The sequence below is a fragment of the Aspergillus mulundensis genome (genome assembly GCF_003369625.1).
Source record: "Aspergillus mulundensis strain DSM 5745 chromosome Unknown scaffold_1, whole genome shotgun sequence".
Taxonomy (NCBI): Eukaryota; Fungi; Ascomycota; class Eurotiomycetes; order Eurotiales; family Aspergillaceae; genus Aspergillus; species Aspergillus mulundensis.
Genome location: NW_020797889.1, coordinates 2,952,573 through 2,978,959, shown reverse-complemented (window position 1 = coordinate 2,978,959; position 26,387 = coordinate 2,952,573). Strand labels below are relative to the sequence as shown.

The 26,387-nt window shown below is 52.7% G+C and overlaps 10 protein-coding genes across 10 annotated transcripts; 3 read left to right on the top strand and 7 right to left on the bottom strand.

The window, feature by feature from the left end:
• Positions 1-401: 401 nt before the first annotated feature.
• Positions 402-767, bottom strand: DSM5745_02459 (putative adhesin; the record flags this gene model as incomplete). The annotated part of the gene is made up of 1 exon (XM_026744475.1): positions 402-767. The coding sequence occupies one exon, from the start codon at positions 765-767 to the stop codon at positions 402-404; it is 366 nt and encodes a 121-aa protein (XP_026607638.1).
• Positions 768-1,915: 1,148 nt separating this feature from the next.
• DSM5745_02458 (ATP-dependent (S)-NAD(P)H-hydrate dehydratase) lies at positions 1,916-3,301 on the bottom strand (the record flags this gene model as incomplete). The annotated part of the gene is made up of 6 exons (XM_026744474.1): positions 1,916-2,803; positions 2,857-2,889; positions 2,937-2,947; positions 3,005-3,051; positions 3,107-3,146; positions 3,208-3,301. 6 exons carry the CDS (start codon positions 3,299-3,301, stop codon positions 1,916-1,918), a joined length of 1,113 nt encoding a protein of 370 aa, XP_026607637.1.
• Positions 3,302-3,892: 591 nt separating this feature from the next.
• DSM5745_02457 (uncharacterized protein) lies at positions 3,893-4,961 on the bottom strand (the record flags this gene model as incomplete). Its single annotated transcript, XM_026744473.1, has 2 exons — positions 3,893-4,906; positions 4,956-4,961. 2 exons carry the CDS (start codon positions 4,959-4,961, stop codon positions 3,893-3,895), a joined length of 1,020 nt encoding a protein of 339 aa, XP_026607636.1.
• Positions 4,962-5,555: 594 nt separating this feature from the next.
• On the top strand, positions 5,556-5,950 carry aspf8 (ribosomal protein P2; the record flags this gene model as incomplete). The annotated part of the gene is made up of 2 exons (XM_026744472.1): positions 5,556-5,714; positions 5,777-5,950. The coding sequence occupies 2 exons, from the start codon at positions 5,556-5,558 to the stop codon at positions 5,948-5,950; spliced, it is 333 nt and encodes a 110-aa protein (XP_026607635.1).
• Positions 5,951-6,544: 594 nt separating this feature from the next.
• Positions 6,545-7,398, top strand: DSM5745_02455 (40S ribosomal protein uS19; the record flags this gene model as incomplete). The annotated part of the gene is made up of 4 exons (XM_026744471.1): positions 6,545-6,562; positions 6,638-6,656; positions 6,910-7,264; positions 7,329-7,398. The coding sequence occupies 4 exons, from the start codon at positions 6,545-6,547 to the stop codon at positions 7,396-7,398; spliced, it is 462 nt and encodes a 153-aa protein (XP_026607634.1).
• Positions 7,399-7,849: 451 nt separating this feature from the next.
• On the bottom strand, positions 7,850-14,117 carry DSM5745_02454 (Carbamoyl-phosphate synthetase, arginine-specific large chain; the record flags this gene model as incomplete). The annotated part of the gene is made up of 6 exons (XM_026744470.1): positions 7,850-8,755; positions 8,830-9,135; positions 9,193-9,475; positions 10,416-10,519; positions 10,574-13,689; positions 13,760-14,117. The coding sequence occupies 6 exons, from the start codon at positions 14,115-14,117 to the stop codon at positions 7,850-7,852; spliced, it is 5,073 nt and encodes a 1,690-aa protein (XP_026607633.1).
• Positions 14,118-15,273: 1,156 nt separating this feature from the next.
• On the bottom strand, positions 15,274-20,819 carry nscA (non-reducing polyketide synthase nscA; the record flags this gene model as incomplete). The annotated part of the gene is made up of 4 exons (XM_026744469.1): positions 15,274-16,590; positions 16,647-19,289; positions 19,351-20,452; positions 20,503-20,819. 4 exons carry the CDS (start codon positions 20,817-20,819, stop codon positions 15,274-15,276), a joined length of 5,379 nt encoding a protein of 1,792 aa, XP_026607632.1.
• Positions 20,820-21,266: 447 nt separating this feature from the next.
• Positions 21,267-22,263, top strand: nscB (metallo-beta-lactamase type thioesterase nscB; the record flags this gene model as incomplete). The annotated part of the gene is made up of 2 exons (XM_026744468.1): positions 21,267-21,476; positions 21,544-22,263. 2 exons carry the CDS (start codon positions 21,267-21,269, stop codon positions 22,261-22,263), a joined length of 930 nt encoding a protein of 309 aa, XP_026607631.1.
• Positions 22,264-22,368: 105 nt separating this feature from the next.
• nscC (FAD-dependent monooxygenase nscC) lies at positions 22,369-24,234 on the bottom strand (the record flags this gene model as incomplete). The annotated part of the gene is made up of 3 exons (XM_026744467.1): positions 22,369-23,749; positions 23,815-24,016; positions 24,108-24,234. The coding sequence occupies 3 exons, from the start codon at positions 24,232-24,234 to the stop codon at positions 22,369-22,371; spliced, it is 1,710 nt and encodes a 569-aa protein (XP_026607630.1).
• Positions 24,235-24,395: 161 nt separating this feature from the next.
• DSM5745_02450 (uncharacterized protein) lies at positions 24,396-26,024 on the bottom strand (the record flags this gene model as incomplete). The annotated part of the gene is made up of 1 exon (XM_026744466.1): positions 24,396-26,024. One exon carries the CDS (start codon positions 26,022-26,024, stop codon positions 24,396-24,398), a length of 1,629 nt encoding a protein of 542 aa, XP_026607629.1.
• Positions 26,025-26,387: the final 363 nt, after the last annotated feature.

The window sequence follows — 26,387 nt, the reverse complement described above, 5'->3', positions numbered from 1 at the left end:
TTAGATCCTATGGCTCTCGGATAGAGTTCGGGGTTGATGAAAAGAGAGATGTCTTTGTAGACCTGCTCAAGGCAATGGAGCACTGTAACAAACCTTTGATATATATAATAACTAGATTTAGCGCTTGGTGCATATCGCAAAGTCGTATTGAGTGGAAACCCTACATAAATGATTCCAACAATTTACACCCTAGCAAGGGAACTATATATATTTAAGGAGTGGCACTATTACTAAATCATTAACAACATGACAAACAAGATCAAGACCATATTATATACCAACCCTCCCCATCAACCAACAGGCATATATAATACCAAGCACAGAGATAGACATTTCACCTCATGCCCTACGCTCCTAGCCCACAAACCTAAACAGACCAAAAACCCATCCCCCAAACCCGTCTAAACAGCACACTTGTTATAGAGAGGCACCTCCTTGCACAAGTTCGGTCCATAGCCGTACGGATTATCGCAAAGCGTGTCACACTTGGTGTACTCGGGGGTAAAGACCAAGAACTCGTAGTTCGGCATGGCCAGACGGAACTGCTTAGTGATGTCGTTGTTGTTCTTCGAGGCCTTGTAGCCCGCGCGACAGGCGCAGTGGAAGCGGGTGCCAGTGTTGATGCACGAGGTGGTGATGTCGCACCCGTTGACGCCGGAGATGGGATTGCAGGTGCCGCATTTGGGTGCCGGGGCTGGGGCTGGGGCGGGGGTTGCGAGGGTGAGGGTTGCGGTGGAGAGGAGGAGGAGAGTAGAGATGAGCTTCATTTTGGAATTGATTTGGTTGGTTGGGCCTTGCTTCTTGGTTCTGTTGTTTGGGAGTTTGAAGGAAGATGCTTGCTTGTTTGCTTGCTTGACGAGGAGGATGATGACGAGCTCCCGGGGAAAATCCAGGGTCTTTATATACCTCGATCTGAGGCTATTTCTGGAGTTCGAGCGAGGATATCGTCGAATTGAGAGAGTGAGGATATGCGATAGGTGCTGTAGTGTACGGATTTCGGATAGCCCGTGTGCACGCAGCCCTAAAATGAGACATGGAAAAGTCAAGATCCCAGCGCGACCCAATGAACCGTGCCCCCATGTCCCAAGATGCAGGACCACAACAAAGCAGGGTCCCGGATACTGAGACACATCCGTCCCAGGGCGCTGTGCTATGCACACTGCGTCGCTTAATGGCAGTTCCAAGCGGCTGAACCAGAAAGCCACGGGTGCTAGGGCTGAGAATACCGATTTGGATACGAGGTTTGCGTCACAATGAGATTCCAACCCAGGCCCCGGCTATGGTCTCCCTGTGGAGGAAACTAGAGTTCAAGAGATGTTGCTTTGACTAAAGTTGTCATTGTGATCTGATGCCAGTGCTGTACGAGGTGTTCGATGCTTGTTGCAGTGGGTGCCGTGGTCACTGGTCGAGTCCAGATCTGGGGATATTTCCCCGCTAGAGGGGTCTGCTGTCAGCAATGCGGTCCGATAATGACATGGCAGCACTTACCGCCAATCTTTGTTTGCTTTAGACATGGTTTGGCGAACTGGCTGTGCGAGGTGAGACATATTGAGAACGTGGGAGGAGTTTGGAACCTGGCAAATGATTGAATTTGGGGAACGAGATCTCCGCAGTCTGGCGTTCCGAGCATCCAAGCCACTGACCTGGTTCTTGCTATTTCAAGTGCATGCCGCATATTGGCTGGATCAGAGACCCAGTCTAATTGACTCGAATAGTTGCATGTTTTCCTGGCCTGGGCTGAAGTCAAGATCTAGAAAAGTGGGGAGCTACTAAAAGGCTAAGGATGGAAGATGGATTGGAAAAGAACGCATAGCGAAGAGGCGAGTCTATGGCGGAGTTCAGAATAATTCGTTAGACTGTATACTCCGTAAACTTGGTTAACAAATGCGGACATATAGTGGGCCGCTGGTGTTGCTTAGAGATGCTCGGGCACCTTTGATCCCTCGGGTTCGCCAATAAGCTCCAAGAAACTCTCGTGAACTTCGTCCGTGAGATCGCTAGCCTGCATGCTCCTCCCCTTTGCCTTGAAAGCGCGGCGGGAACATTCCCTCGTGATTGCAGCCCCCGCCCAAGCAGCAAGCAGCAGGGTTGTGGCTGGGGACATTCTCTTCTCCGACTCTAGCTCCGCCTGGACCTCCTCCTTGGTCTGCGCCTCCTTTTTGTTCTCCTTCTCACCCGAGTCCCAAAGTGCATCGTGGTAGGCCGCCCTCCAGCCCAACAGTGTCCCCAACGATCCGGTGAGAGTATCACCCTGACCGCCACTACGCTTCAGGCCCCCCGGGAGGTCAGAGACAATGCTCGTGATACCATTCGAAATCACATCGTGCATTCCCTTCTGAATGATTGTGACCCCTCCCAGAGCTTCCGAGAGCTTCTCGCAGGCTTCTGCTTCCCGGCTCGTCTTATCTGCATCGCTTCGGTTGGAAGAGATCTGAGCCAGATTAGGGACTTCGATCCCAAGCGCCTTGGCCAGGCGGCTGAACTCCATGACATTTGGCGTCAAGATACAATTCCTGTACCCTTTCACGAGTTCCGGATCCTCTGTAACCAAGAGTAGACCATCCGCATCCAAGACGAAGGGTATTGAACGGGACCGTGCCTCTTTCATAACCTCCTTGACCACCTTAAGAGTAACTCCATCTCGGCCTAGACCGGGACCGATGACAAGCGCATGAAGCCGTGAGAGCATTGCGATGATGGGGCTTGCTAAGGATGGGGCATCGATTGAGTTGGTGTCTTTGACTGAAGCGCTGCTTGGTAAGATCGGGTGCACCATTAGATTAGGTGAGTATGATTTGATGACCTAGATTCGAGATTAGCTGCGATCCGCCTGTGCATTCAGATAGAGTGGCCTACAGTAGCAGCCGAACTCTCACAAATGACATGACTCTAAAGAACCATTAGTACCACCCAGATATCAGTCAATTCGCTCGTACCATATCACATCCTGGCGCGTGGTTAGCAATCAAACATTCAAGGTCAGGATAAGCATAAGCTTAAATACCTAGTCTAGCTGACGCCATCGCAGAGAAGTATGGTGCACCTGTGTAGCTTGCTGGAATCAGCTCAATCCGTTCACCAGGCCCACAGAAACAACAGAACATACTCTAGCGAGCCTCCAATAACAGCAACTCGACCCTGCTGTCCTATACTTGAGTCAGCAATGTCGTTGCGTTTTTATGGCGGAAATGCCGGACTATCACCTACCCTTGTGGAATTTCTCTAGCATCGGGGGGACGAGCTTGCGGGCTTTCTGGAACAGCACCTTTGAAGGCACCGATATATGCTGAACGTTTGCCATGATCGCGAAGGTTCGTAATATGCGAGTAATGAGTCTAAAAGAGAAAATTGTAGGAAGGTGGTTAAGGCCCCGCGAAGCACTAAGAATGTCGAGGCTGATATGTTGCGCTGATGAGCCGGTGATGTCAGCGCCTAGTGGGGCTAATGCAATCAGGAACTACGCCTAAGTCTACGTAGGTAAAGGCCAAGCTGGGCGGAGTATTTCGTCCACAGGGAAAGAAGCAGTCTTTGTAGAGTTGTATTATGAAGATATCTACACCAGATCTACCCAAGCAAAGAATGGCAGCGCCCGCATAACCACAATGCAGAAAGAAAAGAAAAAGCCCGGAACGAGAACAGTGTTGTCCCCATCTATCAATACCTTAACGCTCACTGATGCTGAAAGAAGTAAGAAGTGGAAGAATGAGAACTGAATAAAAGAGAACAAGAGACAGACCAAGAGTAATAAAGAAAGCCATTTCTGCAATGCACCTCCGGGTATTCCACGCTGATGCTCCGTTTCCAAAGTTAGCAGTTGAACCATAATCGATAAGACGAGAAAGAGAAAGGTGAGGTAATGACGGTTTGGGCGAAAGGAACCCAGAGTCTCAGACTAGTGGCGCTTGGAAGCCAGCATGGTGAGCTTCTTGCGACGCTCCATTTTCTCCTTCTTGGCTGCAGCCTCTGCGCGTATGTCCTCTTCGTCTTCACGTCTAGCTGCGGCTAGGGCTGCCGCTTCCTCGGCCTCCACATCGTCCATGCCTGCCTCCATGTCCGATGATTCCGAGTAATAATCGTCATAGTCATCCGCGTAATCGCCCTCGTCCTCTTCATCTGTACCGAGATAATCGTCCATTCTGGATCGTTTGTTGGCCCTAGATTGAACTCTGCGAGCGCCATTTCGGCTTGGAAGGTTGGCTGTGCCACGATACTCCGGCTGTGAAGGAGTCTGCCTAGCGGTACCCTTGTAAGTCAATTCTTCGGGTTCGCGTTTGAGGGCGGCTTTCGCGCTTCCTGGTTTGACAGCTGCAGCCGTACTGGAAGAAGGACCAGGTTTCTTTGCCAACTTCGAATCTTTGTCCTTAGCCTGAGCCTCGATCATCCGCTTTTTGCGTTCCATCTTGCTCAACTTCTCCTTAGGCACAGACTGGTGCTTGAACATTCCGACCTGGGTGGGGGCTTTCTGTTGTGCAGCCTTTGCTTGTGCCATAATATCCGCAAAGGATCCTTTCGGCGCTGGCTTGGAGGGGGCCGGTGGGGTGTTTCGGGCTATGGGCGCATTGCTGCTCGTCGATGGTTTCGCGATTTTGGATGTTGCCGCTAGACGTTGACTAGAGGGAGCTAGCACGTTGGCAGATTTCGTTGCGGCTAGTTTTGCAGCAGCTGGCCTGGCAGGTATTTGCGATCCGGGCTTCTGTGTTCGTGGCAGCGGCTCTTCCGCTTTTCGCTTTGTTCCGGTCGGGACCCCATTATTTCGCTCAACGGTGGTCGGACGAGCAGTTGGAGTTGCCTTGCGACTTTCGGGTTTGGTATTGGACGATGAGATAGTAGGAGAGGGCGCGGGAGAGGATGTGGGAATCGGAGTTGGTTTGCCGCTCTCGATGGACGAGATAATGGAATCAAGAAACTAGACGTCGTTAGCAACGAGCTCAAAATGGCAAGGCAAGCACTCTTACACTCATTTTGTCGCCGAGTCTTGATCAATCTTGCACCGAGCGAGGGCGAGGGCGAGGTCAAGGTATTTATGCAAACAGGTTCACCGTCGGTGGTTGGTGCAAACAGGCAACTTCATGACTCCGTCAGTGGACACCACCGGCAAACCAGTAGCTCAACAGGTGATAAGCCTATTCACACAAGCGTGACGAGAAGGAGTCGGCTATTGAGTAGGCGTCCGGGAATAAATAAGCTTGAAAGACATTCACACGAGGATGTCTCGAGCTCGTGGAAGATAAAGGAGCACCTAATGATGCTTTGTCTTCTAGAAAGAACCAGTCACGTGGGAACTGGTTGGAGGGGCGCCACAAGACTCGCTTAGTCGGCATCAGCCACGGGCACTAGCCACAACGCACTTTTCCGCTAATTTGGTGATCTCGAACTTTTCGCTTCTTCTCTTCTTCACGACATCAACTCCTCCAGAACTCGACGTTTCAGTCTCCGCCCAACTCGCGGTTAAATCGATTGATTCTCTTGTTCTATAATCAGACCAAACAGTATGTCCGTTTCTGCATCGCCCTCGCAAGATACGTACTGACCACACTTTCGCGCTACAGTCCAAAATGAAGCACCTCGCAGCTTACCTCCTCCTCGCCCTTGCCGGCAACGAGTCCCCCTCCGCCTCCGACATCAAGGAGGTCCTCTCCTCCGTCGGCGTTGACGCTGATGATGAGCGCCTCGAGAAGCTGATTGCTGAGCTCCAGGGCAAGGACATCAACGAGGTTCGTTTTGCGGCATGCAACTGGAGTATATGGATGGTTGACTGACGAATTTCTCTTTACAGCTCATCGCTGAGGGTACCACCAAGCTGGCTTCCGTTCCCTCTGGTGGTGCTGGTGGCGCTGCTGCCCCCGCTGCCGCTGCCGGTGGTGCTGCCGCCGCTGAGGCCCCCGCTGCTGAGAAGGAGGAGGAGAAGGAGGAGTCCGACGAGGACATGGGCTTCGGTCTCTTCGACTAAGCGTATCGCCTTCTCTGGTCAAAAAATGATATATTCGTGTGGGAAGGTTTTCTGGCGACTAAGTTCAGTATTGCGAAGAAAAGTGCCGAAAGGAATTTTCGAGCCTGCTTTACCAAGGCTTGTCTAATGCTGCTACGAATCATGCATATGTGAGCTCGAAAGAGCCGCTAGTCAATACAGATTGTCTGACCATCTCGAAATCATCTTGTGTACCTTGTAACGTGAATTGTAGATGCACTTGTCCAAAAACTACAGACAGCCTGTAATGCGGCCCACTAAAAGACCAGAAAATTCATAGATCAAATCTACATTTCTAGTACATTTCTAGAACCACCTTGATAGGCCGAATAAAAAGCATTGATCAAGGCTCCAGTCTGAACTCCATCCATGGATTCAATGTATCCTCCCAAAAGGGACTAGCGTACTAGGGCTCGACCCTTCGCTTAGACGAGCCCTGCCCTGCGCCCACCTCACCCAGAAGCGGTAGAGTGAGAGCCCGCCGTTCAAACAGCGACACGCCATCCGACAACCATCGTCCTTTTCGCTTTTCGAGTTTCATTCGAGAAGCGACCTTGAGAGGAACAACCCGCCAAAATGTCTGACGTCGAATACGTGAGTTTTCCCGACCTCTTATAAAGTACTTGGGCTTGTAAAGGGAAGGATCGGTCGTGCTAACATTTTCTGCAGAACGCCGAGGAGGCTGCCGGTACGTTATATCTCGAACCATCCTTTACCCGTTACCCAGTACCCCGTGGATATGCGCTGCGAAGGATCTCGATGGACTGCGACGGGGCGGAAACATTCAATATGATCATGGAAAATTTGATGGGCGGTGGACGGATATATGAAGACTAGATGGAAAATGGACTTCGCAAACCCGCAGCCACGCCACCACACCCACACGAACAAGAACGCAGGATTATCAGAACAAGCGCGCTGACAGGTTATTCCCTCGACAGAGATCAAGAAGAGAAGACAGTTCCGCAAGTTTACCTACCGCGGAATCGACCTCGACCAGCTCCTCGACCTCTCCTCCGAACAGCTCCGCGATGTTGTGCACGCCCGTGCCCGCCGTAGGTTCAACCGCGGTCTGAAGCGCAAGCCCATGGGCTTGATCAAGAAGCTCCGCAAGGCCAAGCAGGAGGCCAAGCCCAACGAGAAGCCCGACCTCGTCAAGACTCACCTCCGTGACATGATCGTCGTCCCCGAGATGATCGGCTCCGTTATCGGTATCTACTCCGGTAAGGAGTTCAACCAGGTCGAGGTCAAGCCCGAGATGGTTGGCCACTACCTCGGTGAATTCTCTATCTCTTAGTACGTACCCTCGGCTCGATTCTAGGATTACAGGCTGGATTCATGGATTCTGACACACTCACAGCAAGCCCGTCAAGCACGGTCGTCCCGGTATCGGTGCCACCCACTCTTCTCGTTTCATTCCCCTCAAGTAAAGAAGAAAAGCTTTCCTTGGGTGTTGCGTGGAGGATTTGGGCGTACAGGAGAACAAAATTCAGAATACGAGAGGATCGGATGGATACCATTTGCGTTTCAGTGGGTTCATCTGCTTGTATGTCAAGTGCGGGTCAGCTTTTGCATCTCAATACAATGGTCTTGTCGGCATGAAAACCTACGATGTCCTGCACCACGGGATTTCTATACTCCTGTCCCGCTGGGTGGGAGGTAGGAGCCTTGGCTCTTTCTAGTGTAGAAAGGGTCTAATTTAACGAAATTTATCTTCATTATTTTCATATCTTGTGCTTGATCAAAAAATGAACTAGTAGTAGCTACTTGTGAATGCTTGGAAAAGCCAAGCTACAACCACGCAAGCGGGTCAAATAATGTTGGTGTCGCCGACATAACGCCAATGAATGTTATCGTGTCCTCCCTTCGGCCAATTATTAGTTAAAACATAGAAACGATCGTCTTCACGACCTTGTCCCACTCTTGTCTCGCCCTACCAAGCAAGTTGTTCACATCCACTCCGGGCTTGATGAACTCGGCTTGTATCTGCGCGAAGGCTTCTCGAATGATCATTCTGAATCCAGGAACTGTGCAATATTTCTCCTCCCGCTGGACAAGCGTGTTCAGCAGAGTGAAAGCAATCAAGCCATAGTTCACCTTGATGTTAGACGCAACGGACTTCTCCCAATACCTTTTGGCGATTTTTGGAGGCTGAAGCGGAGCGTCTGTCATGGACTGTGCATATAAATGCATTGCAGTCGAGGCCACAGACCAGATATGCAAGGCACGAAGTGGATTTGCTTCATGCGGATACACGTCTTTATCAAGATCATATCGGAAAACGTCACATACGAACGCATTCCCAGTCTTGCCAGCCGCCAAATCGGCCGCAACCAATTCGCCGAGTAGATAGGGGAAGGGCTGTTGCCTTACTGGCCAGTTGTTCTCAAGGAGAGCCTCAATGGTCGATAAAAGTGGCTGCCTTTTAGTCATGTCGGGAAGATTCTCATTGAGCTTGTTGGCAATGGACAACGCTTGCGCTTGCAAACCGACCTTCGCGTCCGGAGTTTTCTCGCGTGAGCATTTGCCGCATTGACACTGGAAATAGAATCTTTCGCGCAGCTCTTTTCGTCGTATATGCGCGGGATACGTGGTGTCGACATAGCAGATGAAAATCTGCTCGCCTTTGGCAATGGGACGGAGGGCTTTTATGTAAAGCTCAGGGCCATCGAATGCCACAACCGCATTGTAGTCGCAGTTGTGGTTGATCAGGGCGGCGTAAGGATGTGCATATACACCGATTCGGTCGTACCGAGAATTGGTTAGGTTGAAAGAGTTCAACTCAAGCTAGAATCCAACGTCATCAGAACTCATCCAGAGAGAAGAGAAGTGTACTTCATTTAGAGTTTTGGATGACTAACCTTGGCACAAAAAGCTGCTATCGATTCCTCCTCCAACTCTGTCCCCGAGTATTCCTTCACTGCTTTCGACGTGAGGGCAATGCGTTGCCATTGTTCCTTGTTTTCCTTACGTATGTCGGCAATGTGTGTCTCTAGAGAATGGAATAGCTGTAGTTCCTCCTTTGTGAAGGCGTTCTTCTTTGCGTTCGTGCGCAGCACCATCCGCAAGAGCGCCCTGGCATTGATTGGGAGAACTCTCGGTTTCAGTTTTTCGTAGATAGCGCATTCGTTAGAGTGTGAAAGCTTCCAATCCTTTGCTTGACATGTCTATACCAACACAAATTAGTCTAATCTTTTGAAATGAAGAGCCCATCCGATGCGAACCTTATCACAGTACTTAACGACATGGCATCCTGCACAGGCCTTCAATGTACGCTCGTTTTCCTTCTCGAAGGCAGTGATTTCTTCCTGCTTCTTACCAAAGCATCCGGAGCAGGTATAATCAAGTCGATCGGTTTCTAATACTGCGACGAATGGGTTCTCTACGTGTAGCACGTCATCGCAGGCGCGGAGATCAGTTGTTGCAAACAGGCCTCTCCCTAAACCGTTCGGAGCCGGCCCTGGAGTGGTTTTAGATAGGACTGATGGCAGAGGAGCTGAGTCGGACCTGGTCGTTGATTAATAATGGATACGTGTGGATGATGCTGGAACTTTACCGCATCCCTGTTCCGGGAACCGCAAGCTTGAGGATGGTCGTTTACTGGATGATGCTGGAACTCTATCGTATCGCTGTTCCGGGAACTGTAAGCTTGACGAAGACTTAATAATCCCCGAGCTCTTAGGAAGCTGACTCCCTGATTAGCAATCTTCTCTGAGTGGCGAAGGACCGGTCAAGGCTGATGTTGTTTGTTCTGTGTTGGACGTTAGCCTTCGGTCTTGGAACATGACTAGACGACAAACCGGATAGAATACGTTATATGATGAGGTGGTGATGAATGAGTGTCGCTGTTGGTTAATAGAGATATAGTAAGATAGATGTTGAGTAATCGATTATAGAAAGGCGAAAACGGGTTGTTGTCGGAATGAGAATTCTGGAGGGGAGTTGACGAAGGTTGTCGACCCTGGCCTGGAGCTCCTGCCGTCCAGAAGATTCTCGTTTAGGGTAATCAAGGAGATTACCTCCACAACGTAGAATTCAGTTCTCAGTTCCAGTAAGTTCATATTGAAAGTCGAGATTGGATATAATCACTATACTACAAATAAAAACATACACTGCCAATGCTGCCAATAAATCAAATCATTCGTAATATCCAGTTCAAAATCTTTTCTCGCTCACGCACAGCCTGCCTGTAAATACCAGCCGAATATAAGCAACTAAAGTAAGATAATCAAAGGACGTGATGTGGCCGCAACGCGTACACTCTGTCCTTCAAAGAAGAAACCGTTAGCCCATCTGCAGGGCTAAACAGGAAAAGGTCTATCGAGAGTGAATCTCATCCGCTACGCCGAACAAACACGGCGTTCCTGCCTGCCTGGAAACCAAAATGAACACAGTATAACACCGGGTAATTAAAGTATCCAGAAACTTTTAGTTTTTTGTAATTTACAGAAGCTTGCCGCCGACGAAGTTGGACCAGGTCCTGACTTCAGAGGGAATACCCTCAGCACGGGGGAGCTTCTGGTTCATAGCCTGAGCGAAGAGCTGGGCAGTCTGTCGAAGGGGTTAGTTGGAGTGTGTCAGCTTGGATTGGCATAGTTATCTTACCTTGGTCTCCATGAAGAGAGGAACACCGAAGTCAACAGCGTTTCGTCGCATAACGTAGTCCTCGTCGAGGAGGGTCTTGCCACGGGTCTTGGCAAGGTTGAAGCAGCCGCGAATGTCGTACTTCTGGAAGACCTCACGGAGGGCACGCTTGTCCTTCTTGGGGAACTCAATCACCTGGACTGGGGTGTTCTCCTTGGTAGCGGACTCGATGTGATCCTTAACCTCGGGGCTGGCAGCAAAGAACTTGAAGCCTAGAGGCTGGAGGTAGTCGACGATCTGGGCCAGAGCAGGGTTGGTGATATCACCGCCCAGCAGGATACCCTCACCAGGCTCAGGCACACGGAAGTTCATGGTGGACTGCAGGGAAGCCCAGTAGGCCTCGACAACGTCCTTACCGAAGCAAGCAATCTCACCAGTAGAGGCCATCTCGACGCCAAGGAAGGGGTCGGCTCCGGCTAGACGGGTCCAGGAGAACTGGGGAACCTTGGTAGCGAGGTAGTCACGCTTGACCTCCATAAGATCGACAGGCTCAGGAACGTCACGGCCAACGAGGGCCTTGGTGGCGACGTCAATGAAGTTGGTTCCGAGAACCTTGCTGACGAAGGGGAAAGAACGAGAAGCACGGAGGTTGCACTCGATGACCTTGAGCTCAGGCTTAGCACCTTCCTGGTCGGCCTTGATGATCTGCATGTTGAAGGGACCGGTGATGTTCCAGGCCTTGGCAACCTTCTCGGCGATCTCCTTGACACGGCTCATGACGGGCTTCTCAAGGGAAGCAGGGGGAAGGACGAGGGTGGCATCACCGGAGTGAACACCAGCAGGCTCAACGTGTTCACTGATGGCGTGCAGAAGGAGCTTTCCGTTGGAGGCAACAGCATCCACATCGATTTCCTGAGCGCCCTCAATGAACTTGGTAATAACAACGGGGTGGTCGGGAGAGACGGCGGAAGCGTTCAGGAGCTTCTCCTTGAGCTCATCCTGGCTGTGGATGACGCTCATGGCAGCTCCGGAGAGAACGTAACTGGGACGGACCAGGACGGGGTAGCCAACAGTCTCAGCGAAACGCTCAGCCTCCGAAACAGAGGTGAGCTCCTTCCAGGCAGGCTGGTCAACACCAATGCTGTCGAGGATCTGAGAGAACTTGTGACGGTCTTCAGCGTTATCAATGTCCTTGGGGTTAGTACCGAGAACGTGGGCACCGCCAGTCTCCTGGAGGCGGAGGGCAATGTTCTGAGGGAGCTGGCCACCGACAGAGACAACAACGCCGCTAGCGCTCTCGAGTTCATAAATATCCATGACACGCTCGTAGCTGAGCTCTTCGAAGTACAGCTTGTCGGCGGTGTCGAAGTCAGTGGAGTAAGTCTCAGGGTTGTAGTTAATCATGACAGTCTTCTTGCCCATGTTCCTCAGAGAGAGTGTAGCGTTGACAGCACACCAATCGAACTCGACGGAGCTGCCAATACGGTACACACCGCTTCCGAGAATGATGGTTCCATGGTCGTCGAAGGTAACATCGTGGGAAGTAGCGTTGTATGTGGTGTAGAGGTAGTTGGTGTCGGCAGGGAACTCGGCAGCCAAAGTGTCGATCTTCTTCACCCAGGGCCTGATACCGAATCCCTTCCTGCGGGCGCGGACATCATCTTCAGAGGCACCGACAAGCTGGGCAATCTGCTTGTCAGAGAAACCGAGCTTCTTGGACTTCAGCATCATCTCCTTGTTGATGCCAAACAGGCTGCCAATTTCCTTGAGTTCGTTGTGGTTGTCAACAATGTTCTGGAGCTTGTAGAGGAACCACTTGTCGATCTTGGTCAGCTCGTGGACCTTGTCAACGGAGTAGTTCTCGTGGAGCATAGCCTGGCCAACAGCCAACCAGCGGCGGTCGGTAGGGTTCTTAAGAACCTCATCCAGGTTCTCGAACTTGTCGCCCTGGAATCCAACGAAGCGAGGATCGACCTGACGAATCGCTTTCTGGAAAGACTCCTCAAAGGTACGACCAATAGCCATGACCTCACCGACAGACTTCATGGCACTGCCGATGTCACGGTTGACGTGCTGGAACTTGCTCAGATCCCAGCGGGGAATCTTGGTAACGATGTAATCCAAGCTAGGTTCGAAGTTGGCGGTGGTAGTCTTGGTGACGGCGTTGGGGAGCTCGGGGAGAGTGTGACCCAGGCCAATCTTCGCAGCGGTATACGCGAGAGGGTATCCAGTGGCCTTGGAGGCCAGAGCGGAGGAACGTGAGAGACGAGCGTTGACCTCGATAACACGGTAGTCAAGTCCATCAGGCTGCAGAGCATACTGGACGTTACATTCACCGACAACACCAAGGTGGCGGACGATCTTGATGGCAGCGGTACGGAGCATGTGGTACTCCTCATCAGACAGAGTCTGACTAGGCGCGACTACAATACTGTCACCAGTGTGGATACCCAGAGGATCGAAGTTCTCCATGTTGCAAACAGTAATGCAGTTGTTGGAAGCGTCACGGACGACTTCGTACTCGACCTCCTTCCAGCCGCGAAGAGATTTCTCGACCAGAATCTGAGGAGACAGAGTCAGGGAGCGAGAAGCCAAGTTCTTCAGCTCCTCGGGGTTGTTCGCGAAGCCGGAACCCAGACCACCGAGAGCGTAGGCGGAGCGAACAATGATGGGGTAGCCAACTTCCTCAGCGGCCTTCAGAGCTTCATCGACAGTACCGACGGCGATAGACTCGGCAATGGGAATGTTGATCTCGTTAAGTGCCTTGGCGAAAAGGTCACGGTCCTCACTGGTCTCCAGAGTCTTGATGCTGGTACCAAGCACCCGGACACCGTAACGCTCAAAGGTACCCATGCGGTTCATTTGCACACCGAGGTTCAGGGCGGTTTGACCACCGAAGGACAGGAAAATACCGTCAGGGCGCTCCCTCTCGATAACGTATGTCACGTACTCCGGAGTGACGGGCAGATAGTAAACCTCATCAGCGAGCTTGTGGTCGGTCTGAATCGTAGCGATGTTCGGGTTGATCAGAACCGACTGGACACCGGCTTCCTTGAGAGCCTTGAGGGCCTGGGAACCTGAATTAAGAGCATAAGCGTCAGCAGGCGGTTCCGTCATTCCTTTAGCTCGTCCGGCTACTGATCTGATACAAGCAGCTGCGCTGTTTCTACTTGTTTAGAATAAAACCGCGAAAACGAATTGACCTACCAGAGTAATCGAACTCTCCGGCCTGACCAATGCTCAGACCACCACTACCAATGACCAGCACCTTCTTGACATCGACCAGGTTGGCACCGGGGTTGACAAGTCCGCTGGAGAACAAGCTGTCACCGGTGGAGGACGACTCGGCAGCCAGGCGGCAGAGAGCGCTGGAGAAGTTGCGCAGCTGCTGCGATCGCCATGGCGAAGGGGTCTTCTGTTGCAATCGGAGTGCCGATGCTGTGGAACGAGTGGTGCTCTGGGAAGTGAAAGAGCGCAGAGCCAGCGCAGAGCGACGGGTCTCAGCGAGGCATCGTTGACGCAGGAGGGCGGACGTAGCCTGCCCGCACCGAGCAGCGAGAACCATTGCGCGGTGCACTACTCGAGAGGTAGGCGAGGTAGAGTAAAGCGAAGAGCAAACAGTCGAATTGAGCTGTGACTACGCTCTACTCCGTCGATAGACTCGGCGATGGAGGGATGGACGCTCGCACCGCTATAGCTCCGAGGGTTTCTTTGTTCCTTCTCGCTCGGCCTAGATTAAGCCCTGCCGTCGTCCCGCCTTCTGCCGCACGCCCAAGACTGAGGGAGGGAGGAGGATGAGGGGGATTGGAGGAATTGGCTTTGAGGATGTGGGTGAGTCAAAGAGAGGAGGACGGTGAAAGCAGCGGAGCGGAGGGACACAGAAAAATTTATTGGAGGTAAAAGGCGGCGAATGAGTCAACGGAACGGAACCGGAGGAGACAATCAGCGGGAGAGAAACTGGAATAGCGCCAATTCAACGAATATCGCTCTCAAGAAGAAGAGGCCTTGAATTCAGGGCCGATAAGACGCCGGTGTGTGGACACTGGGGACTGTGAGCCAGAAAAAAAGATCCCTGCTCCGTAAGTCGGACCCAGCCAAGTGCACGGCCAACAAAGCCCGCCCCTCACCGCCTGCCGCCCTGAGCAGAAATGTGGCTGACATCAGCTGCATCCTGGCTTCCCATTCGTCGGGCCAGTGATCCTGAGTCTTTTTCCTTTTCTGGCATCGCGTCTTATCAGCGGCCGCCCCAGAGCTGATCAGATGAAATTATTCAATGCATCGGTCAATTCCCGGGATAACTCATATGGGCCCTGGTCCATGGTGCGTTGTGCTTGAATCTAGCAGGGTGCCATGGATACATCATAACATCAATGCTTTATTGCCTGGGAGTTTGCAGTGAGCTGCTTCCCTGTCTGAAGTCCAACTCGACTCCTCATGCCGTTCTCTCATGTCGCACAGAAAAACAAGTTGTCCACTCGAATGATGTCTACCTTAATGCGCGCATCTCACGAACTAATCGTAGAACTTCTTGGGGGACACGAGACCAGAAGGGAACTCTACGCTGACTCGGGTCCCTTGTACTATGGCACACCCGGATCGAGTCTTCACCAAAATGGATTGACAAGGGATATATCTCGATAGCAGGAAGCATGGAAATCAATCTAATACACGTTGCTAAAAAGACCATCGAAACCTTCACTAACTTCCTCAAACACCTCCTTCTAACAGTACTGCTCTAACCATTCCATCATTTCTCCAATAGTCGGACACTCCAGGAAGAGGGAGCTCTTGACCTCCAGACCAAGCTCAGCTCTGAACTTCTCTGAGAGCACCAGTGACATGAGCGAGTCGACTCCTAGCTGCACGAAAGTTGCATCCGGCGTCAGGTCACTCACGTCCTGACCCGTTTCGCTGGCGATCAACTGCAAGCATTGACCTACTACGCCGGTGACTTCCGGCTGGGAGGTAGTCCCATTGGGACCTTCAGCGTCGGCTTTGCTAGGGTTTTCTGCTTCTGGCGTCTTGACACCGTTCATCGCGGGCTCCGAAGGCTTTTGTGGCTGAGGAGGGCTGGTGCTCTCCGCTTGGCCGTTGGGAAGTGATGCAGTTGTTGTTTCAGCTTGGGCCGGCGCTGCTGGTGCCGATTTGACCACAGGGACCGGTGCAGGTTTGGGTGCAGCTTTAGGGGTAGAAGCCGTCACTGATTGTTTCGCGGCTGCTGCCGGCGAGAAGAATCGATCCATGAGCAGACGCGGCACCTGGCGGAATTGGAAATGTCCAACCATGCCGACGATTTGATTATCCTTGAGGATATACAGATCACCACCGTACATGTTAGCCTCTGGCAGCGGGAACATGCGCACATAACTTTGGTACTTGACATCCGGGTCTAGCTTTTCCAGCAGACGGAAGCTGTCATAACCGGGAGTGACGAAGAAGTAATCGCGAGTGTTTGAGGCAGCGCTTCCGTTCATGACAAGACCTGCGAGGTGGGAGACACTATCGATCCAGTGTGGCGGCGTGTGCCAGACGCCTCGACGTTCTGGAACAAGCGTTATGTCGCAGAACGCTTCATAGTCGTGCATTATCACGCGTTCCATACCGCGGTAATGATCCGCATAATCGACCACGTTCTTGAAGAGCGCATATGATAACGCTTTGGATAGCTGGCTTGCCTGTCCTTCTTTGGCCATGCGCTCTAGTGCCTCAATTCGGCCAAGTACCAAATGCGTCATCCGTTCCCACTCAGTCTTCCATTTTTCCACGTCGCTCTCAAACCGTACAGAGGCAGTGGCGTAAGACTCGGCGGCCTTGTTGCCAGTTGCAGGATCGACATTGAACCAAGCGAATGACATCCGCTGCGTTGGAAGGTCTAGGTGGGCGTCAAGGTACAGGTTCTGCGTGCAGTTTTTGGCAGGATTGGCCACCGTCGCATGCAAGACCTCAAGCTCGCCCACGTTCATATGTACCTTTGCCCCGGGTGCAAGTTTGTTATACAGGTATTCAGCAACAGTCAACATCATGTCAGTCCAGATTGACTGAGCGCTATCATTAGCACACATTCGCCGGCAAGAAGAAAACCAGCCAAACTTACCGAGGTTGCTACACCGCAATTATTCATTCGGTGTCCATGAACTGCCTCGAGAAAATCGGGGTGTTGTACGTCAGAGACGATACTGATCGTGGCTGATTCCTCGCCAATAGTCTCTTCGGTTATTTCGTGGATCAAAGATGTCCGCAATGCCGAAGACGACGGTTTAGTCTTTGGCGGTCCATTTGTTCCAGTATACTTTAGGTGGGCTTTGTCCAACGTCCAGGTGCCGATATACTGGATCCAGTAGTTGACATCGTTCCAGGCATACTTGGGCAAGGTAAGCAATGAGTATGCCTTTTCGTTGGCACGGAAGTACTCGTCCCAGACAGGAGTGCAACCAGCCAGGTGCAACGCGACAAGATTCTTCGCCATTGTGGCGTAGTTATCTTCGTTCCGCCGGCATGACGAGGCGACGCGCGCCTTGGGGATCAAACTGCGCACGAAACCAGCGCAGATTGGATGCGGCCCGACATCAACCCAAACTGTCTTTTCATTCACCATGCCCAGATCCTGTGCGGCTTCCAAGGCTCCAGCGAAATGAACGGGCTCGCGTGTAGCCCGTGTCAAGTAAGTGGAGTTTATCGTCTTGCCGTCAAATACCACACTTCTCAACAAAGGCGATATGATGGGAATACTTGGGGCCTTGAAGTGCACTGTCTCTGCAATTCGAGCTAGGTGGTCTAGTACTGGATCGACTTGTTCAGTGTGGAATGCGAAAGGCACGTCTACCGGCACGCACTTGATGTTGCTGGATTCGAGGGTTTGCCGGGCAGCATCCAAATCGGCCTTTGTACCGCCGATTACAGTGTCGTTGAGAGTATTCTGGCACGACATCTCGTATTTGGCATCTCCTAGAAGCTTGCTGACTTCAGATACTGACGCGCGAACCGACAACATCGCATGGCTGCCAGGAGTACAGCACTTTTCAATCAGCTGGGCACGTCGTCCGGCGAGGAAAATGCCGTCCGCGGTCGACAACACACCCGCAATGACCAGTGCAGCATACTCGCCTAGGCTATGACCGATGACAGCGCTAGGTTGCATACCAAGCAGTAGGATCCAGAGGCGGGCAAGGGCAATCTCGATCACGACGATGCTCAGCTGGGACATGGTTGCTGATGGATTCTCTCCGACGCTTCCATCGATCACGGGCACGATTGAATGGAAACCAAGTCGTTGGGCAACATGGTCAAGCTGTAGGACTTCCTCACGGAAGTAAGGGAATGTCTCGAACAGCTCCTGGGCAATGCCCTGGTAGAAGGCGCCCTGGCCGGTGAAGGCGAAAACGACCGGGGGAACATCCCCTGGAGTAGGGCGAACCTCAGCGAGGGACTCTTTCTCTCCAGCTTTGCGCAGCGAATCCCGCAGCCCGGCGATGCTCGACACTGCAAATCCAACGCGCAAGGTGTAATGGATGCGACGCGCGCAGGTTGTGTAAGACAAATCGGCCAAGTCGATATCAGGATGCTTCTCTAAATGCAGGGCTAGGTTCGCAATGTTGGCTTGTAGAGACTTCTTGGATTTGGCAGATATCAAGACGGTATGAGTCGAGCGATCGTCTTTCGCGATGTCCTTCTTTCGCTCGGGGCCATCTTCCAGCAGCACGGTTGTGTTTCCGCCATGCGCCCCAAATGAGTTGACCATTGCAATCCGTTTCTTGCCCTCTTGACGTGGCCAGGGCGTGTTCTCCTGGGTCAAGCGGACACGACGCTGTTCAAGGTCCTTGGGAATGGTGGGGTTGATGATCGTATGGATGCCAATATGCGCAGGGATCGTGTTCTTCTGGTACATCAACAGCACTTTAAGGAACGACGCAATGCCTGCTGCAGCTTCACCATGTCCGATGTTACTTTTGACTGCGCCTAATTGCAACAATTGATCTGGTCGTCGAGGCGGGGATCGGGGCGCGAATACGTCAAGCACAGACTCGGACTCCACGGCGTCTCCAGCTTGGGTTCCCGTGCCGTGGAGTTCAACGAAACTCACGTCCAACGGGTTGACCGCAGCCAAATCGACTACCTGGCGGTAGTTATCTTTCTGATTTCCAGCATGAGGATGGGTAATGGAGATGGCCTCAGCTGAGTGGTTCGTGGCCGCGGCAAGTACAACAGCAATGATGTTATCATTATCTGCCTCGGCATCCTCTAACCGTTTGATGACGACTGAACCGATGCCATCAGCACGACAGTAGCCGTCTGCAGTTTCATCCCAAACTTTGCACTGCCCCGTCTTGGAGAGGAAATGGCCGCATCCCAGACCTGCATAATTGTCGGGGTCGGTGATGATGTTCAGACCACCCGCAAGCGCAGTATCAGCCTCCCCTGCCCAGAGTGCCGAACAAGCAACCTGAACAGCAGCTAAACCGCTGGAGCAGGCAGTATCGACGTTGAATGAGGGCCCAGGGAACTTGAAATAGTAGTTGATACGCCCGTTGCCAAAGGCACGGACACCACCCGTTACTGCATAAGTGCCAATATTCTGGGACGCGTTCAGTTCTCGCCAGTCGTCACTCGCCTGCCCATAGTAAGCGCCGATGCGTTTAGGGTTCGACGATGCAGTTCGACCAGGGACGAGACCAGCCATTTCCAGCGCTTCATACGCAGTGACGAGCGCCAGTCGTTGCATAGGATCAGTTTGTTCCGCCTGCAGCTGTCAGCATCTTCTATCTTGCGCGGTTACCTTTAGGTAATGATGGAAGACATACTTCTTTCGGTGACATGTTGAAGAACCCGGCGTCGAACAAACCCGGCTTATCAACAAAGTTACCGTATGGAGTCGTTGCAGCATTATCGGTCTTGCCACTAGGATCGTAATGGGTGGACAAGTCGAAACGGTCTGCCGGCACGGTTGTGTGGACATCGCGTCCCTGCTCGAGAATCTCCCAGAAAAGCTCCGTGTCATTGCCACCACCCGGCATACGACAGGCCATGCCAACAACAGCCAGCTTCGACTGCGCAAATGAACGAGGCTGGTGGGTACCATAGTCCTTCAGGGCCCAAGGGACCAAATCTGTTATCTTGATCTCCAGATCTGAGAACTCGGCCTCGAGAGCCGCTCGTATGCTCTTGAATACTATCGATGTGCGAAACGTTTCAACATGAAGGCTAGTCGGGTTGAAGTCACCAATCCGCTTCATGATACCGTCGGTGATGTTGTCGAGGTAGATGGTACCGGTCAGCAACTCTGTACCGATAGCCTGGAATAGCTCGAGGGCAGTAGCGGCTGGGAAAGGCTGACCAGTGTTGGAAGAGTGAAGAGAAAGTCGCACCGGGCGAGAGACAGGGATGACGGACTCCGCACTGTTGATAACTGTGTTGATTGAGTTCTCATTGTACAGATGCGACGCATGGCATAGCCCGTCATATACCGGCAGGGCGAAAGATTTGGAATACCGCAAGAGATGCGAGCTGCTGAAGCAGGCTTTCATGCGTGAAGGTGGCCCACTCACACTGACGGAGGTCTTATCGGCGGCGCTAATGAAGGCCTTGAGAAGCTCTGGTGTGCCCGATTCCGAGTTGTATTTTGACAATTCGTCTTGGATGGCGGGCTTTGTCTCTCCGGTGACAACGTGAGCCCAGCTCAATAACGCGCCGTCCGCCTGGGGTGCCTCGAGCTTCCGAGAGATCTCGCTGACGTATACCCCTAATCGAAAAGATACGCGGACACATTCTGCTCCGTTCTGTGCGACCTCTGCTAGRTTGGTGGACAGGGCCACGCCGGCACCAGCTAACAGACCGATACTCAGACCAGCGAGGGTGGTGTTGTGTTCAAATAAGTCCCAGTCGCGGCCTTCGGCCTCATAATGCCTATGTATACAATCAGCTGTGCCCAAGGGGAAAGGAAGCTTTGTCGGTACCCTATGAACATGCCAAGTTCCAGTATGGTCAGAAGCGCACTCTCCATAGCAGCCCCTAGAGGGCCCTGACGGAAATCACCAAGCTCGGCGAGAGGCAACACCGTATGAAAGTGCGGCACAAGATCCCTCAGTGGCTGGGGCAGCGCAGCAACCTCTTTCTTGAGGATTAAAGTCGACTCCTCCAGGAAGGCCGCCAGCTGGCGAAACCTGCGGTCCTTGCTGAGCCGCAGCAGGCAGCGGAACAGCCCTTTGAGATCATCGTTGGGAAACTCATTCCCAAAGAAGATTAGGGTTGTGCTATGCGTGTTGTCTTTCATTGTCAGTTCTCTGCTTGTTGAGCTCAAGCGCTCATTACGTTGAGAGCAGAGCAGAGCAGAAGTACCGACGGTGTCATTCGCACAGCGACACTTGGGGCTGATACATTCGGGGTTTTGATGTTATTGTTCGCTGCGGGCAAAATGCCCGTACGGGAATTTTCGAGAATCGCGATGGGCATTACCATCAGTGATGGGACCCTGTGTAAAATGCCATACGGGGACTTTTGGTGCAGCGACTGGTCCGGCCTCTCATGATAGTTGGCCCTGGCTCGAGTTCGCACTGACTCGGGTCTTATTTCCCGTCTTCTGTGAATTATGAAATATGCCCGATTAAAATCCCGTCACAAGGCGATGAGACCGAAGCGCAGAACCTCTGCCGATATTACAGACTGTGTGCACATTCATTTGCCTCATTCGGCATCTCTATAGCAACTTTTGGTGCCCAGCATGGCATTCAGAATTCCGTTTCCTCAGGACTTCTGGCAAGAATACCTTTCCGGCCGGGAAAACACCATACCCAACCTGCCTGTCGTGACGGACATCACCAAGCGAGTCATCCGGATCCTGGGTGGAAATGCTGGTCCAATGCGACTGCAGGGGACGAACACGTATCTTGTTGGAACAGGCAGATCTCGTATCCTCGTGGACACCGGTCAGGTACGTCGTTTTTGTACACCAAACTTGCGCGTGAAGCCAAACCGCTCACATAACCGACCTGTGTCAGGGCATGCCCTCATGGATCCGAGATATCACCAAAGTCCTCGAGGAGCGCGATATCGACGTCTCCCATGTCCTCCTCACCCACTGGCATGGCGATCATACAGGCGGCGTCCCCGATCTCATAGCCTACAATCCAGCATTCTCCACCCGCATATACAAGAACCGACCCGACACCGGACAGAAGGATATTCTCGACGGCCAGGTCTTCCGCGTTGAGGGCGCCACTCTCCGCGCCGTGCACACACCAGGCCACGCCGCCGACCACATGTGCTTTCTATTCGAGGAAGAAAACGCCCTCTTCACGGGCGACAACGTGCTCGGGCATGGCTACTCGGTCGTGGAAGACCTGGGACAATACATGGAGAGCATGGAGCAGATGGCCAATTTGAAGCTCCCGCTCGGCTACCCAGCGCACGGGGCAGTGATCGATGATCTTCCTGCTACAATGCGTGAGTACATCAAGCACAGGGAGTTCCGGGTGCAGCAGGTTTTCGCGATACTCGAGGAGAGCAGAGCCGCAGGGCAGGGACGGGGACGGGGCGGCTTGACGCTACACGAGATCATCTTCGCGATGTACGGGGAGACGTCGGACGAGGTTGAGAAGGCTCTTGCGCCGTTCTTGAGTCAGGTCTTGTGGAAGCTTGCTGAGGATCGGAAGGTGGGATTTGAGCCGGGGAGTGCTGCGAAACGGCGGTGGTATGTTAGTTCACGCCGGCCGAATTGATGGGGTGTGCTTTTGCCATCTGTCATGTAGTCATTAGATTGCTTCCATTTATGCAAACGTCGTTCCTATTGCCATAACTCAATCCTGTCAAGGCCTAAGAACAAACTACTCCCGCATCTTCTGCTTCTCCGCAATCTCAACCCACTCACTAATCGGCCGATGAAGTTGATAAAACCTCTGTTTCGACCTCCTCACAGCATCAGTGCACCGTCTCCAAGACTTGTCATAATACTTCTTAATCGCCGCCTGCATATCCTCCTTAGATCTGGCCCAGATGCCTTGCAGTAACTTCGCCAACTCAATCCCGTCGAGAATCGCATGATTTCCGCCCTCCCCGCCAAAAATCGGCATCGCATGCCACGAGTCACCTACAAAGACGACTCCCCTCCGCGAGCAAGAATCCACATCGCTCCTCTCCATCGACACACACCTTATCAACCAATTGAACACCCTATGCCCACGCATCGCCTCTCCGTTCACGAACAGCGACCACGGCACTCCCAATTGTTTTGCATTGATCTCCTCAATCAGCGCTTCAGGAATGACTTTCGCTTCCTCGGACGTGATTTCTGGGTTAAAGAGCGGGTCATTTTCTACACTGGGTCGCGAGTACGACCAGTCCATGTGCACCGTTGTCGACGTGATATTGCAGACCGTCAGCGGGGTATTGAACCCGTCGCCGACGCCCCCGAGAATCGTTGATTCCCCCGCGTGAGGCCGGACGACGCGCTCGTAATCGTCCCGGCTGAGCTTGAAGTCACCGTGGTAGACAAGGACAGGTAGGATCTCGGGTTTTGCGCTCGGCACGAGTAGCGTGCGGACGGTCGAGTGGACGCCGTCCGCGGCGATGAGGAGAGAGCCTGTGTACGTGGCGCCATTTGCGAACTCGGCCGTTACCAAGTCCCCATCCTCACCGTCTCCGCGCAGTTTCACACCCACAAGCCGATGCCCATACCGCACATCAACCTCCTCCTCGCCCCCGGCATCCGCATCCGCAATCCACTGCCTCAGAGCATCGCGGTTCGCGCGCAGGATGGACGGCTTGTCCTTCGACTCTCTCGGCGGCATCATGATGATTTCTCCCGTCTGGTTATTGCGCCATGACTGGTCGAGCCAGCCCCAGCCGCCGATGTGGCGGTCCGGTGCGACGCCGCGCGTGAGACTAGACAAGGGGAGGTTGCCGAGGGCTTTGAGGAGGGTATTGAAGCCCCAGTCGCGGAGAGATATGGCGTACCCTTGTGTGCGGGAGGGAGGGGAGGCTTCGAAGACGATGCAGGGGATTCCGGCGTTTGTGAGGAGGCGGGCGGTTGTTAGGCCTGACAGGCCGGCGCCGATGATTAGAATGGGTGGCGTCATTGCGTTCAGCTTGATTGTTGTGTTGAGATCCAGGGATGCTGGTGTCTGGATAGGGTTGTATTGGGAAGGGAAGACCCCGTAGTAGGATTCGGGGTATTGGAGATTGTTTATCACAAGACAAGATGGATACCTAGACCATGGGTTAAAACCCGAGCGGCAGGTTTGTATCTCGGGTCTTAAGTAGGTACCAGGTACCTTGGGGTAGCTAACGTAGGATTCCCAAAGCCGCTATAATTATCCGGGATGTTCAGGAGGTTTCCATGGTGAGTTGCCCACGAATATTGACAACTAATATCAGAAGCCAATGGTGGAAATCCAGACGTTCCTCTTGTGGCATATAGCTTGATGGTCACACAAAACCCTCCTAATGAATCACGCCATAAGACGCAACATGCGTCTATCGGCTTACGGTACAACAGACCGTTAGCTAGGCCATCAACCCGGCGTGACTTCGGGAAACAAGCCGTGCTAAGAAGATTACCACATACCGCCCCAAATAGTTTGCAGGGGGGTGTTGAAGGCGAATTCTTCAAGGTCCTCAGGTTTGCCGTTTGATTCGAGGGAAGCTTGTGCGCAGCTGGGGCCATGGAATGTGCGGCAGTCGTCGGTGGTCATCAGGATTCTATAACGGATTTGACTGAGACGATATGTAGCCCTAGGGTGACAATTGAAGCAACCGAGGGACCGAGCTCTAAGTATGTGCTCTATATATGTGGACGCCATCACGAGACATATTCTTGCAAGTAGAGTGCTGTATTGAGGGTGGGCCGTTGTTCCTAGTCCGCGACTCCAACCATGCCGTTCAAGCGCGACCACGGCCCTTTTGAACGCTTTTCAGCCCGAGCCAGTCTGGCCGAGGACCTAGTGGCCCGAGCTTCATGCGCCCATATATCGCTGTTTTTCTGATCCTGCTCACCTTCGAGAGCTTCCTCTAGGTCCTGGTTAAGCAGGCTATAGACTTTCTGTAGCTCCTGTTCGGCACGGTCTGCACGTTCATTGCCATCTTCAACCTTTTGTTCCACGTAGTCCTTCTCGCCGGACCCGGCCGCCGAGGATGCAAACGCCCATGCCTCGGCCATGTTCACAATTTCGTCCTGCTTTGCGGGGTCTGCTTGGCTGGCAGCATTTCGGTTGTTGAGTGCTGCTGTCGCGTGCTTGAAGCGAGGTTGACGAGCAAGAATCGGATATTCAGGAAGAAGGTGGCTTTCATCACTCAAGCGATTGAGCATACGCATCGCGGTGCTTTTTTCCTTAGCAAGCATGCCAGACAGGTAGAATTTTTGTAGGGCTAGTGCCCGCTGAGCTTTAGAAACAGGGTGGAGAACATCGCTAGCATAAGACTGAACTTGCAAAGGTTCTATCGGTGGCGCCTCTTCTGAAGAAGATGGGCGATGATCCAGAGTTCGCGGTGAAGGCTTGGTGGAGGCTGTCGAAACCGGCTGACATGCTCGAGCAGCTGCTTCTAGTAGGCGCTTGCGAGTTTCAGTGTAAATTGCATACTGCTGTATAATGCGCACCCTCTGTTCTTCGAGGATACGAGCAGACTCCTCGATCTCTTCAGCAGGCAGTTCCCGCATAGGAGGTTCTTCACTGTTCCCACTTCCGACAAGCTTATCCTCTACCCATTGTATAAGCTCATCTCGGGTTTTCTGGAGAGCCACAGCCTTCACAGATGGGACGGGTTCTTCTGTCCTGCTACCTTCGGTCACGGCCCGAGCTTTTAATTCTGCATATAACCTCTTCTCCTGGTCTAGTTGAGATTTAGCGCGGATGACTGCCCTCTCCAGTTTATGCACAAGCTCCTCGACATCACCGGGTACAGCGCCGTTGCCTTCATTCTCGACTTCGAACTCTTCAAGCAATGCGGTTTGGTTTCGGCCATCCTGATTCTCAAAATCTTCGAGTCGGAGGCTATTGCGGTTTTGTAGCTCGTGGAGATAATGTTCAAAGACTTGGAGCTTCGCGTGTCGTCGCCGATCACGGACGAGTCGAAGGTAAGCCTGCAACTCTGAGGAGCTGTCTGGAAAGGGTCTCCCTGTCCCAGTTCCTCCAGAGCGCTGCGCAGACACTTTATCGGCTATTGATTGCCTCTGCTTCCTTGCGGCCACATTCGCTTGTAGCGCCTCTAAGTATTCCTTCCTCAATCCCGTAAACTCCGTTGGTATCCGCTTCACGTCCGACACCGCATTGTCCGAGACACATAGCGCGAGGTGGGATTGGGAGAGATAATCCGGATGCTCGGGGTCATTATCGACGAAGGTTATGTGTGAGCGGAGATATCTTGTCAATGCTTGTCGAATGCGAAGAGCTTCCTGGCGACTCTTGATGTAAGGAGCGAGAGGCTTTGCGAAGGGAGGAATGTCGGAGGTGTCCGTAGCTGGTGCAGGTTCGTTATGAGGGGCCATGAGGGGCGGGAAAGAGGTCAGGAGCTCTAATCAGCTGGAAAGAGCTGGAACTGAGCTCTGACGCAAAGCACCCTCAATCTGAAACGCCAATTATGCCGCGATTCACCATCAATTCCCTCTTCAGATGATCACTGTTTGGTTGACGGTGTAGATCCTGATTACTAAGCTGGCTCGGCTCACGTGGTGCCCTCCCTCCCTCCGTTGCAGCGGGGTTTTGGTCGAGGAACTCTCGTATCTACTCCGTACACTGATAGCTACGATAGCTGATGGTTGATCTTAATTCAGATTACTCATGGCTCTGCAATATATATGCGAGGTTACCTAAGATGCAAGTGCTCCTGGCCAACGGCTTCAAGACATTCA